The 15985-nt window shown below is 62.5% G+C and overlaps 2 protein-coding genes across 11 annotated transcripts in view; both read right to left on the bottom strand.

Annotated features, from left to right (window-relative positions):
- The window catches only part of MYO18A (myosin XVIIIA), a 36521-nt gene extending 21744 nt beyond the window's left edge, over nucleotides 1-14777 (bottom strand). For 4 of the 9 annotated variants that reach the window (XM_050981712.1, XM_050981713.1, XM_050981714.1 and 1 more), the window contains exons 1-6: nucleotides 14733-14777; nucleotides 8994-10075; nucleotides 1784-1819; nucleotides 510-597; nucleotides 278-387; nucleotides 23-199 (exon numbers count right to left, since the gene is read on the bottom strand). In XM_050981712.1, the coding sequence (XP_050837669.1) occupies nucleotides 23-199; nucleotides 278-387; nucleotides 510-597; nucleotides 1784-1819; nucleotides 8994-10001 (1419 nt within the window). In that variant the 5' untranslated portion in view covers nucleotides 10002-10075; nucleotides 14733-14777. The remainder of the gene's footprint in view (nucleotides 1-22; nucleotides 200-277; nucleotides 388-509; nucleotides 598-1783; nucleotides 1820-8993; nucleotides 10076-14732) is intronic. The other 5 variants (XM_050981717.1, XM_050981719.1, XM_050981716.1 and 2 more) reach the window with 3 other exon arrangements.
- On the bottom strand, nucleotides 1826-5853 carry LOC127060269 (diacylglycerol kinase kappa-like). Of its 2 annotated transcripts, XR_007779081.1 has the most exons (4): nucleotides 5651-5853; nucleotides 3828-4782; nucleotides 2508-2570; nucleotides 1826-2304 (listed from the first exon to the last, which is right to left on the bottom strand). XR_007779081.1 is itself a non-coding variant. In XM_050981723.1 (2 exons), exon 1 carries the CDS (start codon nucleotides 3733-3735, stop codon nucleotides 2743-2745), a length of 993 nt encoding a protein of 330 aa, XP_050837680.1. In that variant the 5' UTR covers nucleotides 3736-3815; the 3' UTR covers nucleotides 1826-2304; nucleotides 2508-2742. The 2 variants fall into 2 exon arrangements, 1 of the variants encoding a protein (XP_050837680.1); XM_050981723.1 differs by lacking the exons at nucleotides 3828-4782; nucleotides 5651-5853 and having other exon boundaries at nucleotides 2508-3815.
- Nucleotides 14778-15985: the final 1208 nt, after the last annotated feature.

The raw sequence follows: 15985 nt of genomic DNA, 5'->3' as shown, positions 1-15985 counted from the left end.
GTCCCCCCCAGAGCAGCGTCACCTTCTCAGAGTACATGGAGGGGGAGCTCAGCGGGTTGATGATGACCATGGTGGGCCCGGCGTAGGTGTGCAGGAGGTTGCCGCCGTAGCGCTGGCGCAGCGTGTGCAGCGTGCTGGACTCGTTGAGGTAGAGGAGGCTGGCGAGGTCCTCCACACGGTCGCAGGACGGGGGGTTTGCCTGGCAGCAAGGTTGAGATGGGGTGGGTCAGGCGGGGAATGAGGATCTGCCCCGCCAGCCTCCGCCCCGCAGCCCTACCTTCTCCACATCGTCCTCCTCCACCTCCAGGACGGCTCCATCGTGGTCCAGTTTCACCTTCACTTTGCCCTCAGGCAGGGGACTGCCTGCCTCCGGCCGAAGCTGGCTGCCTGTGAGGGGCACAGGGCACTAAGAGGGGCCGTGCTGGCAGCCCCCAGGGACACTGCAGTGGGGTCAGGGGGGCTTGGTGCACCACAGGAAGGATGGGGTGCTGTGTCCCAGTAGTGCTCACCCAAGGAGAAGCCATCCCTGTGCACCAGCCACACCTTCTCGGTCTCGTACCAGGCCTCCTCGGCTGCTATCTGCTCCTCCGTCTTGGCCTGTGGGACAGCAGATATGGAGAGGCTGTGGTTTCCTGCCCCTGCCCTGCCTCACCCCCTGCCCTCATCCCTGGGGCCACAGGGCCATGTGCTGGACAGCCAGGCCACCTGCACAAGTCACAAACCCTCCCAGCACAGGTCCCCAGTTTGCCTGCTGGGGACCCCAGTGGGTGCAGGGCTGCAGAGACCACCATGGCCCTGCCACAGCTTGGGCAGACATAAAGACAAGTGACCCACAGGCACATTCACCAGGGCCACCTCAGGCGAGCCTGGAGGGGACAAGCCCCCAAACCACAGCCCTGAGAGCAGTCAGCCACATGTCAGGGACACCAGACATGCTATGGGGACATAGGACATGCTGCAGGGACATGCTGTAGGGACACAGGACACACTGATGGAGGGATACAGGATGTGGCACAGGACTCTGACATGGGAAATGCCAGGCTGGTGGCCAGCACAGCAGGGATGTCCCTGGCACAAGGAGAGCAGGACAAGCTCCAAAGCCAAACCTGAGCTGCAGCAGGGACGGGGCCAAGGGGAGCTGCCGGCGCATCGTCCGCTGGACCCTGGCGAGGTCGAGAGAGGCGATGAAGGTGAGAAGGGCTCAGCCCTGCCCCGCACACAGCATGGAAAGAGGGAAGGGGGAGCAGCAGGGGCAAAGCACCGCTGTGCCAAACCCTGTGGGTGCTCCTCGAGCCATGGCCACCACTGTGGGCAGTAAGGTGGCAAGTCCAGTGCAGTGCTGGACAGACACAGAGCTGGGAAGGACACTGGCCACAAGGCCGTGCTGCCAAAGCCCTGGGGGTCATGCCACCGACCCCGCCCTGAGCTCTGCCAGCACCACGTGCCACAGCTGCTCCAGCATGAGCCATGCATCCTGCCTATGCCAGCACTCTGCCCCTTCACACCCTGCTCCACACCCCTGCCCGCCCAAGTTGTGCCACCTCCACTGAGGGCACCCTCCTGGGACATCTGGCTTTCTGGCATGACCTCGCTGGGGAGGGGAGAGGCACCCAGCCCCGGCTGCCCCCGCCGGCCCCATGGCAGCCCACGGAGCAGGGTGGGATGGGGGAAGCCTTACACTCCAGCAGGAGGCACGGGCGCAGACACCAGCCCAGCGGCAGACAGAGGATGGCAGGGGGTCGCTGGTGGAGGCAGAGGGCTCCTGAGGACGGGGGTACAGTACCTGGCTGGGTGCCGAGGCGGAGGCGGCGGGGTCCAGCTAATGGCAGCAAGGAAGGAGGAGAGAAAGAAGAGAGGGGGTGAGAGGTAGAGAGCAGAAGCAGCACCCTGACAAGTCACAGGGCCCTGGCATGGTAATGATCACACAGTACCACCAGGACATCATCCATGAGCCACCAGTGTGCCTAGGCCCCCACAGGGATGCAGGCAATCCCCCATCCCTAGCACACTAGTCTGGGCAATGATCCCCAAACCCACCAACAGCCCTGGTCATCCATTCCCTGCTGCCAGTGTCACCCACAGATGGACCATGGGGTTGGCAGCCAGACACAGGGGTACAGTCACACATGGCATGTCTGGGGCAGCCACAGGCTGCCCATGCCTCCCATCCCTGAGAAGGCGACACGCAAGCACCAACACCTCTGGAATTACAGAAGTGGTGAAGATCCTCTCCAGCCGGAGCTGCGCCTCCTCAGATGGGCTCAGCACGGACGTGGGGCCAGGGGGAGCAGGGCCAGGGGCAGCCTAGAGGCAGAGCACCATTAGCTCCAGGCCAGCTGTCCCACAGCCCTCACAGCCCTGGCACATTGGCACCAGCAGGGCCGTTGCAAGGGCTTTCCCAGCCCTGCAGCCCATCAGTGCTTGGGGTAGGTCCCAGGGTGAAGACACAGCCGGGTACCAGTGCGTACCCACAGTGTCCAGGGGCCTGGGTCACCACTCCTACACACCTGCTGGGGGGCAGCCGGGGCATTTTTCTCAGGGGTCGGCCGCTTCTCGCTGGTCTGCAGCTTCTTCTCCACATGAAATGGAGGGGAGAAAAGGGGCAGCATGATGGAGTGGCCACAGCGCACACGACTGCTCCCAAAAAAGTGACTCCCACCCACACCACACGTCTCAAAACCACTGCAAACCATGCAGGTGAGCTCACACCATGCTGCACTGGGGGCACGACCCACCGCCAGGTCAGAGCATCCCCCGCCGTGCACACACCGGTACCTTGTGCCTCTCCAGGGCCGTGGGTTTCAGAGCAGACGCCTTTGCTGGCTCCGCTTTCCCTCCTGAAAGCTGCACTGGTGGCTCTGCTTTGGCTTCAGGGGACGGGGACAGCTTTGTGTCCCCACCAGCGGGCTCACGGGACTTCTCCTGCCTGTCCCCCGGCCGGAGCCGCGCCCGGTGCTCCTTGGTTTTGCCCTTTGCCATGAGGGTTTTGAGCCCCTCTGAGATCTCATCCTTGGGTTCCGGCTTGGAAGGGGCTGAAGGCACCACGGTGGGGGGAGGTGGCGGGGCTGGGGGAGCAGGGACAGCGGTACGGCCTGCTTCCTCCTTCCTCGGGGGTGGCACTGGCTCAGGAGACTTGGCATCTCGGCCTGGCTCCTTGGCACTGCCAGCGTCCTCCCCTGGCAGAACTTTGCGGACCACCTTGCGCACCACCCGGACCACCTTGCGGCGGGACAGCCCCTGGCCATCATCTCCCTGTGCCTCGGCGGCTGCGCCCTCCAGCCCATTCTCAGCAGCCCCGTTCAGCACCGGCTCTGGGCTCTTCCCTCTCCCAGGAGGTGGCTCGGGGCTCTTCGCAGGTTCAGGGCTCTTCACAGGCTCAGGTTTTGGGGGCTCAGCTTTCGGGGGCTCAGCTTTGGGGGGTGCAGATGCTGCATCCTTCGGGCTCTCTGACTGCAGCCACAATGACAGCGGTGTGAGTGGAGGTCCAGCCTCCACTGCTGTTTGGGACATGATGGTGCCCAGGGCTCTGCCCTGCCATGGAGCGCAGCTCCTGGCCAACCCCAGCACTGGGGATACAGCACCCTTCCCCACCAACCTACAGCCCCACAGTGGATTCCACAGCAGGGAGCAGTGGTGATCTCCCTGCCCCACAAACAGTGACCATTCAACCCTCAGGATGACAGCATGGGGGAAAAACTTAGTGCTTAGGGCATCACTAAGCCCATGACCCCGCATGGTGTCCCCAGGCCCTGTCACAGGGGCTGTTCCCACCAAGGACAAGCCCCATCCCCAAAAGCTCCACCCTGCCCGTGCCCTGTGACACTTACAGCCCCATCCTCCTTCACGGGTCTTTTCACAGCTAAAGATTTGTCCTCGTCCTTGACCTGAGGGTCAGACAAACAAGAGGAGCACGTTTCAGCCCACTGTGGGGCCTTGCTGCAGGAAAACCTCCTGGGACCATCACTCCATGCCAGCCCAAATTTGCAGCTCACTGCAGGGACAAGGGCGTGTGTCCTCCCAGGCTTCCCATCAGCCAAAAAAAACGGGGGTGAAGCACAGAGATGCACCCTACTTATAGCAAACCCCAAAGGTGGGAGAGGTACATGCTCTGCCCACCTGGCCTGTGCCCTCTCATCATGAGCAGTCACTGAGGGAGGTGGCTCAGAGTCCCACCACCCCTCCTGCAGGATTCTGTCATTCTACACGTCACCCCCCACCCGGTGTCACAGCACGTTTTAAGTGTCACCAGCTAATCTCTGCAGCACGTGGGACACGCCAGATCCCTGCTGACCCAGGGAAACCAGGGGCCTCTGGGGGGGTGGGCAGCCAAACCCTGCCCTGAGCTGTGCCTCTGAGTGCCAGGACTAACTGTGACACTGCAGTGGCAGCGTGTGGTGCATCCTGTGGGCAACACACCCCACCACACAGCAGCTCCTGGGTGGCAGGTGACACTGGGGTGGCTCACACCGTGTTAGGGGCTGCACCAGACACTCACAAAGCTGTTAGTGATGGTGTTAGTGATCACATGCATGGCTGTGCTGGTGACACCAGCCCTGGCCAGGCTCCCAGCTGCCCAGCACAGCCCCTGCCACCGCAGCACAGTGAGGCTGGGAGTGCTGCTCCAAACATGGTGCCAGCACTGGGCAAACTGGGGGAGCTGGTCAGCAGCGTGACCCAAACGTGGGGTGCAGGCAAACATGCAAGAGACACTTCCCTTCTGCTCCCAGAATGCAAACCGGGATGAGAACGCCATGGTGATGTCTCATGGAGCTGCAGCCCTGGCTGGGGAGAGAGGGAGAGGTGAGACCGACTGGGACAGCACACAGAATGCCAAACCACGGCACAGGGTACAGGTGTGTGCAATTCCCCACCTGGGATCCTCAGGAATGGGGGTCTGAGCCCACCTGGATCCGCTCAGCAAACAAACAGTGCCCACAGGAGGGGCTATGGGGACAGACAGGTGACCAGTCTGAGACACAGCAAAACTCACTGTGTAAAAAAAACCCCTTTAGTCAGGCTGTAGGAGCGTGGCCCCATTCCCCTGAGCAGGCCAGCCCGCTGTGGTAAGCAAATGCCAGGGTGAGGGAAGTGATATTTTCTGCCCCAGCTCCCTGCTAGCCCTGACACCCTGGGTTTATTCTGAGCCTGACCCCATGCCAGAGGCCAGGCAGCTCTAGTGGGACCTGCTGCCCTGGATGGCACCCACTCTCCAACCCCAGGTTGTGCCTGGGGCCACTGGGGAGAAGCCCCCTCTCAGGGCCAGGTGTGGCACAGGGGAGCACCCGGCCACCAAAGCAACCCAGCAGTCCGGGAGCACATCCCTGTCCCCCCAAAAAGTCACCATGGTGTGAAATGCCAGTGCCTGGAGCACAGGCTGAGCATGGGGGTCTGGAGACAAATCCACCTGTGGGTCAGAACCCCCAAACCCTCTGCCCACAGCGCTCCCACCTCCAAGCAGCCTGGCACTGCCACAAAGCTCTCCAGAGAGCACCGGCCATGAGGTCCCCACAACAAACAACACCAAAACGCCCCAGGGGTGGGTTTAGCCTCACAATCCCCAATCCCAGCACCAGAACCGTCTCCCAGGTACCCCCCTCATGCTGGTCCCCATGGGGGACCGTGCTGGCCATGCTGGGGGTCCCCACCTTACCAGAGGGAGCTGGGAGAAGGGTTTCCGCCGGGGCGAGCGCGGCACCGCACGGGAGAGGCACTAGTGGGGCGGCAGCCGGCAGCGGGGACAGCTGGGCTGATAGGACCACCCTAAAAATAGCCCAGGAATGCGAGGGCCCCGCCGGCCGGAGCAGCAGCAGCCGGAGGGAGAGCTGGGGGGGGGACACTGAGGCCTCGCCACCACCACCGTCACCGTCACCACTGCCAGAGGAAGTGATGTGGGCTCCGCCGGGGGGGAACTGCCCGGCCCCCGTGCACCGTCCGCCCGGAGCCAGTGGGAGACACCCCCAGGCCAAGTGCAGCTGTGGAGCTGGGGGGGGCAGGCAGGGCTCTGTGCCTCACAGGATGGGGTTGCACAATCCACGCCCCTGGGTGCCTGGTGTGGTGCCAGGCAGTGCAACCCTGACGCTTCTTGCTCCTGCTCTGGCTTTGCCACGAACACCAGGTCCCCTCAAAATGTTCTTGAGGACAGACAGAACCCCAGCAACCCACGGTAAAGATGTTTTCATGGCAAAGCTGCCTCTGGAAGTTCAAGGTGTCCCTGGAAACAGCAGGACTGGGGCAGTGGACAAGGGGAAGGGGGTCAGGGGCCTCCCCGTGTGGGGGCTGCTGGGAGGAGTTGGTGACAGGGAGCCAGGCACGCTGGTGGCATGGAGGAGCAGTGGTGACACAGGCATGGCACACTGGGACCCCAGCTGGCAGCTGAGTAGGTCCCTGCCCAACCAAAGTGAGACAGATGTGCCCTGAGCAAAAAAAAAACATTCCCAGAGGGAGCAGGGGGTCCCAGCCTGGCACACCCCACTGCACAAGGGAGAGGCCACATCAAACACCCTTGGCAGGGCTGGCATAACACAGCAGAGAGTGTCTGCAGTGACATGGGTGTCCCCAGGTAGCACAGGCATACAGCCACCTCCACTGAGATGCCCAGCCCAGCTGTTTGGTGACAGCAGCATTTCTGCCTGGGCAGCATATTTCTCTCATTCCTAAGCCAGGAAATTCAGCAGACACACACTGGCCTATGGCTGAGCCCACTGGATACAAGCCCCCTCCCAAGACCCCTCCACACTGGGACACCGCAGCAGCACCAACCCCTCAGTGAGAGCAGAAAAAGAGCCAAACCAAGAACTTGCCAAGCACGGGAAAATGATAAAAATGCCCCTGACACGATGAGAGTCCCACACTCCCACCCTGGTGGGACATGGGGAACCCAGCAATGCCATGGCACAGTGCCTTGCACGCTGGGGACAGTGACCTGCAAGGACATGTGTACCCATGGACAGTGGCACACAAGGTCAGCCAGCACAGCCACTGGATGCCTGTGGCCCTGCTGAAGCACTGGAGTGGTCAGAAGCATTTCTGGAATATTTCTGGAATATTTCTGCTGGGCCGGCGCACGCCTGGGCCCTGCCTGAGGAATTTAGCCAGTAAATAAATAAATACAGTGTGGAGCCCAGCCAGCCCAGCTGCCCCGCACTGGAGCAAGGCTGGGACACAGAGGGGGTTTCACCCCAGCTCCAATGCCCAGCCATGCTGTCCCCTGTCACCCCACAGCACTGACAGCCCCCCAACAGGCAGCGGGTGCTGGCACTACCCAGCCAGGTCCGTGGGGACAGAGGTGACAGCACGGACCCCATGATGGGGTTAAACCCCCCATGGTGCACAGAGAGCCCAGCACCATCCCACTCCAGCCAGGGAGGGGCTTCCAGAGCAACAGCCCAAAATATGTCTATAATTTCCTGTTTCAAAAAGGATCATTTTTATTTAAATTAGGACCAGAAACATTCCAGGGAGCTTAGTGGGGCCTGGGGGAGAGCTGGGCCTCCCTGTGTGCCAGCACCTTGTGTGAGGGACCCCAAGCTGCACCCAGCACCCCAGTCTGGGCTCCCTTGCACCAGCAAAGCCACAGCATGTCACTCTGGTGCACCATGCAGGAGGAGGAGGAGGAGGCATCCTGTGCCAGTGCTCTGGTGCCAACCCCACAGCACAGTCACTGCCAGCCTCTGACCAGCTCCCACCGGCTGATGCTGTCAAACCACACCATGTTCCAGCACAAGGCTGCACGTTGCAGCCTCTCCCATGCAGCCCCAAGGGCACCAGTATCTCCTCTCCCACTTCCCAGCCCAGTCAGTGTTCCTGGAAGGCACAAGCACCTCGCTGGCCCCCTGTGTGCCAACATCCAACGCACACCTGCCTCTGTGCCAAGGCACAGCCGTGCCCCTTGTCCACACAGGGCTATCCCACCAGGAGTTATCCAGGTGTTCACACAGGGCTATCCCACCAGGAGTTATCCAGGTGTTCACACAGGGTTATCCCACCAGGGGTTATCCAGGCAGCAGTGCCAGGTGACGCCTGCAGGGCTCCGGGGAGGAGCTGCGGGAAAGCCACCGCTCTGGCTTGGCGCAGACTCCACCCCGCAGCGCCGGCATCTGCTCAAGGAGCACATGGAGCCCCGTGGTCATCTTCACTCCATCCTGGCCACCAACCCGCAGGCAGAGGGCCTCACCATGCACGGTGTGGCTCTGCCCTGTGCAAGCAACCTGCTCTGCAGGCACAGGCACCCTCCTCCCTCAAGGAAGGCTTAAAAATCCACTAAACTAGTCCAGTTATACGCTAAACAACACAACTCTGCTGCACCCCCTGCCACCACAGAGGGGGTCCAGCCCTGCAGGATGCTGGCATTTGGGGGGCTCTGCTGGGGTGCCAGCTGGCCAGGACACTGGTTAGCCTGCAGCAGGGTCAGCGGTGCCAGGCAGCAGGCGTGAGGGATGTGGGTCACCCAGCCATTAAGTTTCTATTTATACAGCAGCAGCAGCAGCAGCCGCGTATGCAGGGCTGCGCACGCCGGCAGCAGCTCCCAGCCCCTGGCACACTGTGTGCCTGCCCCAGTCCCCGGGGAGGATCCCAGTGGGGGACGCCAGCGTGGGCAGTGGAGCAAGCAGTGTCCTTCTGCAAAGTAGCCTTTGGAATTTCCTGGCAGTGAGGAGCAAAGCTCCCTTCTCAGCTGGACTGTGCTTTGTCAGCAAAGAGATGGGGACATACTTCCCGCAGGCAATGCAGAGCTGCGCTCTCCTCTAGCAGGAGGAAAATCCAATGCAACAGCACCCTGAGCACTTTGGGGGGCAAAACCCACCTGTGATGATTTGCAAGACCTGATGCATCACCGCTACATCCCTGCCACAGCCTCCCATTCCTCCCTGTGCATCGCTCCTGGCTGGATTAGCCCCAGCACCCGCTGTTTCCCACGGCCCTTGCCAACCCAAACACCCCCACGAGGACGCTGGCACTGGCAGAACCCCGGCCCAGCAGTGGACAGTGTTACTCACATCCCAGGCAGCACGGCGTGTCCCCTGGCCGCCCCGCAGCCAGCAGCGGCTCAGCTCGCTCAGCTCCAGGATGGGCTGCACCTTCAGCTGCACCGTCTCCCCCGACTGCCGGATCATCTCCACGATCTCATCCCGGGATTTGTTCTCCACGTTCCGCCCGTTGATCTCCACCAGCCGGTCGCCCGGCACCAAGCCCAAGGCCAAGTCTTTGGTGCCGGCTCCGGGCTCAGCGAAGTGCACGATGCGCCGGTACACCTGCCCGTCGGGGCCGCGGTCCAGCATGGTGGTGCGGCGCAGGGAGAAGCCGAAATCGCCCGTGTTGCGCCTCTGCAGCTCCAGCTGCCGTGGGGTGGGGGGCTGGGGGGGCACCAGGGCGGGCAGCCGCAGCTCGGCAGGGAACTTCTTACCCACGAGCTCCGGCACCCTGGCACGCAGGGAGGCGGCAGGAGGGGTGCAGGGCTGTCCGGGGGGAACCCCCTGCTTGTCCAGCAGGGTGTCCAGCATGCGCACCTCCACCTGAGGGGAGGGGGCTGCCGAGTGCTCAGAGGGCGTGGAGGTCTCTGAGGTGCTCTCATCCCGGCTTTTCTGGGAGAAGGAGAAGCGTTTGACAATCACCTGGGAGTTCTGCTTGGCCAAGGAGCCAAACTTGGCTGCTCGCTGCAGCACCGAGCCCCTGAAGTTGGTATCGTCCGCCTTGAGATCGTCGCTGGAGCTGGCCGTGCTCAGGTGGCCTGAGTCCAAGATGACGCTGCCCCGGTTGCTGTCAGAGTCAATATCTGTGAGGTGCAGCTCGGAGCCACTGGCCACTTTAATGGGGATGGGGTTGGAGATCTCCAGGCGGGTCTTGGAGTCCCGCTTGGAGGCACGGTTGAGGTTGAAGAAGCCCCGGCGCATGCTCATCTCCTCTAGGCTCTTGAGTTCAGCTGCTGACATTCGCTCCTTTTTCTCCTTCTTCTTCTCCTTCCGGGCCCCATCCTTCTCTTTGTCCTTCTTCATCAGGTTGAACATGGTGGATGGGGGCTCGGGGCACTCTTGCCCCCACAGCAGGCACTGGGCTGGGGCGCCGGTCACGGCACAGCCGCCTGTGCAGAAGGACAGACAGGAAGGGTGCCATCAGAGAGCAGCACGGCCAACACCCACCCACCATCCCTCCATCCACCCCACTGGTCACGCCAGCTGCCAACCCCCAGCCCCTGAGCCATGTTCCAGTATTCCCACCCTCCCCGGAGATTGCAGCGCCACAGGACTGAGACTGCCCCAGTCGATGTGTCCTCGTCCTGGCTGGGCATCAAGCCCCAGGAATGCAACAAGGATGGCCCTGTACCACCAGGGTTGCCCCAAAAGAAGCCCAGAAGCCTGGCAGTGCCTGGCACTAGGGCTTACTGCAGGCAAGACACTCAGCAGCTCAGGAACCGTTTTGGAGCAGCATGGGTGGGCAGGGAAGAAAATATCCTGGTGGCTTTTGCAGCAGTTGCTGCCCAGGGCAAAATCCCCCATCCCATTCAGCCAACCAACGTCCTGCCTGCTGTTCAAAAGCCCCTTGTTGAGGAAACAGAGGCCTTTCTGCTGCTCATCCTGGCTCTGGCCACCGCAAACCACAGGGGCTGCCGTGGGCAGGGTCCCACCAGGGAGGAGCCGGAAACACGGCCTGGAGCGAAGGTTGCTCTAATAAACAGGAACCTGTAAAATCACATCCCTCCCAACACTGATAAGTGTTTAATTTTAGCCAGGGCGACGCAGAGGCTCGTGACGCTGCCGGCGACCTCCAGGAACAGTGGCTCTTTCATTTGGGCATCCCGCGCAGAGCGGGGGGAGCACCCAGTGCCAGTGGGAAAACCGTGGCTGGGCAGAAAACTCAGCTCCCTCCTGGAAAACACCATGTGCACCCAGTGCCTGGGGACACCCAGTGCCTGGGGGCACCCACAGCCTCACCCTGCATGGGGTGCTGTGGCATTCCTCTGCCCCTGGGGTAACTGGTAGCCCCCCCCCCCCCCCCCAGCCTCCATCGAGCGCTTGGGCTGCAGATAAACAATTCCAAAGTGGAGCAGGCGGCTGGCAGTGCCTGCAGGACGGGCTGACAGCTATATATAACAGGGCAGGAAACTGCACAGGAACTTAACCTCAGCACAAAGGACAACAGGAAAGCTCCCCACGTTTGAAGCATCTGCTTTAGAGCTCTCCGACGGGTGTGGGGATGAGGTTTGGGCAGCCATAGGGATGGGCAGTGCTGCCCATGGTGGCAGTGCAGGCTCTGCCTGGGGTGCATGGATGGGCTGTGCTGTGCCAAGCTGCACCTTGGCTCCAGCACAGCATCAGTACTGCATCACCATCACTGCCTGGACCATCTCCCTGCAAGGGCACATGGTCTGCACTGCCCTTGAACACACCCAGTGGGACAAGGGAAACCTGTTTTCCCCTTGAGAAAGCCATACAGGGATGGCAGGGAACTCCCTGAACCTCGCTGCCCCTCGGGGCTGGGACAGGAGCACACGTGCCCGGGAGAGGCCTGGCCACAGGGCAGGTGAGGACAGAGCCCTGCAAGCCATGGCACAGTGTTGGCTCTGGGTGTGTGATACCTCTGAGGCAGTGAGGGGAAGCAGCCTGAGGGACAAGGTCAGGCTTGCAGCTGCAAGGCTCCTGACCATGGCCAGAAGGGCTGCCACAGTTTTGTCCACACCTAACCCTAACCCTAACCCAGCCCCGGGGCTCTGGCTGCTCTGCCCTCCCTGCAGCAATTGGGGCTTTACCCAAATCCACGGCAGCACCTGGGCAGGGCAGAGCCCCAAAACACAAAGCACTTCCTTTCTCCTCTCCCAGAACTGCTGGCTGTGGGGCGATCACTGACCCAAACCAGGGGACAGCACAGCCCCTTCTCATGACCCACAGCAGGTGCTGCCACAAAGGGCACCACGGCTGTGCCATCCTGGGGGCTGCTCTCTTGTGCCAGGGACTCAGCACAGACAATGGCAGGGAGAGAACCTGCACCTGTTCCTGTCCCCACTGCGCCATGTGCCACTGCTACCACAGCTGCCTGGGCATCCCTGAAGCTGTACAAAAGGGCTGCACCCCTGGCAGCACCCAGTGCTCACCCCATGGCAAGGAGGGGGCTGCTGGGATCCTTCCCGGGGGTCCCTTGGGAGCAGAGCCACTCGCCAGGCAGGTGCTGGTTAGAGCAGGGCGCCAGGAGACAGGCGGCCAGCACGCTCTTTGTCCTCGGTGGTTTCTCTCCCGGCACACAGGCTGCCTCCCAGCCTTTGTACGCTCAACAAAAAGGGGGAACAGCGTTCCCAGCCGCATCGCTAATCAGGCAGCACTGGCGGCCACTGCCGCAGCCACATGTGCCCCACTCAGGGCCACAATAGGCAGCAGTGGGGCAGGCAGACAGGACTTTTGTGGGCTGGGGAAAGGACAGCAGCATCCGCCCTGTACTGATGTCCCCAGCCTGCGTGTTATGCCATTGTGGTTTGCTCCCTTTTCCCCAAGAAGCCTCCCGCCACGGATGGGTGCAGCCCGATGCCGTGAGCAGGAGGTGGCTGCCGAGCGGCTCCTCGCTTCTGATTCAGACCCAAGGCACCTTCCCTGACTCAGCCCGGGCTTGCTCCGGGACTCCCCTTGGCCAGGCGTGCATGAGCCCTGACAGGGAAGGGAGAGGCACCCGCCGGCGCCGGCTGCACTCTGGGATCACACGCGAGGATGCTGCTGTGACACTGGGCTGGCAAAGATGAGGACGTCACCTTGGAAGGGCCAGATGGCAGAAAGGGAGACGCATCTCAACGCTCCCCGGGCCAAAATCCTCTCTGAGCCACCCAAGCAGGAGCTGGATGCACCTTCCTCCATGTCCCCCCACCAGAGCCGTGAGCCCCTGTGTCCCTGCCAGGGCGCCGGGGAGTTCCAGGCAGGGAGGAAGGCGTTCACTGAAACTCCCAGCCACTCCTTCCCTCCTCGAGACGCAATCTCGTCCGACACGCTCCCGCGCAGGGACCTGCACAGCAAGTTTCACGGTCACCTGCCCTCCCTGCTCTGCTCCCTGATGCCGGCAGTAGGGCTCTGCTCCCACACCACCTTGGCACACGAGCTGGTGGCTGTCCCCTCCTTGGGCACACCGTGTTGGGGTAGCTCATGCCCTGGCTGTGCCCAGCCAGGAAGGGATGATGCCGTGCCAGGGAACGGGAGCTGCTGGCAGCGATTCTGAGCAGCCAGGCCAGCTCCTATGCAGGGCAAGTGGGAGCTGACCTGCGTGATGGCTCCTTGCTGGATACAAGTTTTCCACAGAACAAGGAAATTTAGGGGGTTTCCAAATCCCTCTGCAGTGCCTTCCCTTATGAACAATGCTGGAATGTGTCGAGAGGAAAACAATCCCGGATCTACCTGAGTCACAGCCAGGATTTGCCACCAGGCTCTCCCCAGAGCAGGATTTCAGGCCCTCCTTCTGTAGGAACCCCATGTCCAACAGCAAAGGGGACCCAGACTGGTTATGAGGGGTCACCCCAGGCCAGGAGGGTGCATGGGGCACAAGCACTTGCCTCGCCCCAAAGCTGAGGAATGACACAGCTCAAGAGGTCTTACAGGGTAGACCCAGAGGTAGTGGAGCAGGACCTTGGCAGGGCTGCCAGGCGGGACATGGTTCCATGACTCCAGCTGGTGCTGGAGGGGTCAGGTGGGTTGCAGCCCCGTTAGCACAGGACACACAGCTCCCTCATCACCCTTATCTGGCCCCAAATTCACAGCCTGTCGCTCTGCATGGCCCGGCCCACGACAAAGGTGAAGGGCCGAGCCACAGCTTGTCAGTGGGCAAAGTCCAGGGCTGATGCAGGTGCTGTGGGAACACCCAGATCCCAATGGGAGCCGGGATGGGGCAGTGGGCAGAGGTCCCCCAGTGCCACAGTTCCAGGGCCAGCCTTGGGGTGTAGGAATACACTGCCATGTGCCCACACTCTCCTGTAATTGCCCTAAGTTTAGCTCTGGCACTCACTGACCAGACAATTTGCATCTCACAGGCCGGCTGGAAACCACACGATTTAGGGACGCGCGTCCCAGCCCTCGCCCGATGCTCCATAAATCCCTCTCTGGGAAAATTAACAGGCACTGGGCTGGCCACAGCCCTGTGAGCCCCCACCACCCCCAGCACAGCTCGCTGAGTGCCACCCACCCCTGTCACTCTAAAAAGGTGGCTCAGGTGCCAGTGGCACCGGCCCCAGCAGCGATGTGGTTAGCGGCGAGCCGGGCTATTGGCTTTGGATGAAATTCCCTGGTGGTGTGGGAAAGGCCCAGGCCAGCGGGTTCTCCCTGGAAGCATTCCCTGGGAGCCCTGCGGCGAGTGCTGGGGTACCCAACACGGAGCACCTGACACGGGGCATCCTACAGGGGGGACACACAGGGACACGGCACGCAGAAACACACTCTGCACAAGGTGACACACACATGCAAACACGCACACCAGTGACACCGGGGGCTGCACAGGCGCTGCGAGACAAGAGCGGGCCATGCGCACACCAGCACCCCGCAACCGGGGGGCGGCACCGAGGGGGTCCGCACCCACCCACCCACCTACCTACAGCGGTTGTGCAACGCCGCGGGGGCACAGGCACGGGCACGGCTGAGCTCGGCTCGGCTCGGCCCGGCCCGCCGGGGGGGCGATGCAGCCGCGGCCCGCCCCGCGCCGGGCGGTGCCTGCCGGTGCCCCGGCGGCGGTGCGGACGGCTGGTGGCCGGTCCCGGTGGGATGGCGGCGGGTACTCACCCAGCGGCGGCGGCGGAGCGGGGCCCGGTGGCGGCGGCGGCGGTGCCGGGCCCCGGCGGCGGCGCGGGGCGGGGCGGGGCAGGGCGGGGCGGGGCGGCCCCGCACCGGGGCGGGCACTGCCGGCTCTGCGCGCGCCGCCCGCCGCGCCGGGCGCGGCTCCGGTCGGCACGGAACGAAGCGAAGCGTAGGAGCGGTCCTGCCCACCCGAGAACCCCGCTGAATCTGCAACCCGGCTGTAACCACCTTACGGACCGGCGCCCGCAGCCCGGCGCGCAGCCGGTATCGGCATAACTGCCCCCGCACACCCACGAACCGGAGTGACCCCGCACCCCCCCGCGGACGCACACACGGTGTGTGCATACCCCCGGTGTGACACGGTGACAGCCCGTCCATCCGGCATTCCCCGCACTCACACACCCCCCGATCCTCACATACACGTTGTGAGCTCGCACTGGTGCACACACGCAGCCCCGTGCATCGCACAATGCACATACGCACTCCTGGGGTTCTCCTTTTCGGAAGAATCCCATCAGGAACAGCCCTGGATCCAGACAGGGAAGGCTCCAGGCTGCCGGCCGGAGCAGGGTGACGGATGCCTGCCGGCCCCAGGGCAGGGAATACAAAGCTGGCCATGGCAGAGCTGCCTGTGGAGCCATTCTGCAGCTTCTCCTGCAGCACCTGTCCCTAGCGAGGGCTCTCAGCCTGACAGGGACTGACTGTGAGGACAGTGGCTGCTCTGCCCAGGAGACAGCCCAGGGTTAACAATGAGCCTCTCCCAGCACACCCAGCAGTGAGAGCGGCACAGTCTTTGTTACCAGTGGCGTCCAGCTTTGGGACGGCACACTGGGGTTGGTCACATACAGTGACAATCCTGGGACAGATGGTTTCAGGATAAGCCCTGCCATGTCACTGCTGGGACAACCTCCTTTCCTATGGGGTGTGGGAGCAACTGGGCCCAGGGAAGCTGCAGTGGGGCTTTGGGAACAGGGAACCCCGAGAGAGGCATCCACAAGCTCTTTCCAAAAACACTTTTCAGGCAGTTCTCAATTTCTGATTGGGAAGCTCAGAGAGATGACAGGGACAGTCCCCTGCCCAAGGGGACTCTCTCCAAACCCCTGCTGCCATCCTACCATTGCTAGCTGAGTCGTGTGGTCCTGGCTCTCCTACCATCAGGCAGTGAGCCAGTCTTGGGACACACTTGTCTGGGTGTCACAAGCCCCACTCCCTCGCAGTGGTAAAGCTGGTCGTGATTT

Source organism: Serinus canaria, chromosome 19 (assembly GCF_022539315.1).
Source record: "Serinus canaria isolate serCan28SL12 chromosome 19, serCan2020, whole genome shotgun sequence".
NCBI lineage: Eukaryota > Metazoa > Chordata > Aves > Passeriformes > Fringillidae > Serinus > Serinus canaria.
This window is presented reverse-complemented; position numbering and strand designations above follow the sequence as displayed.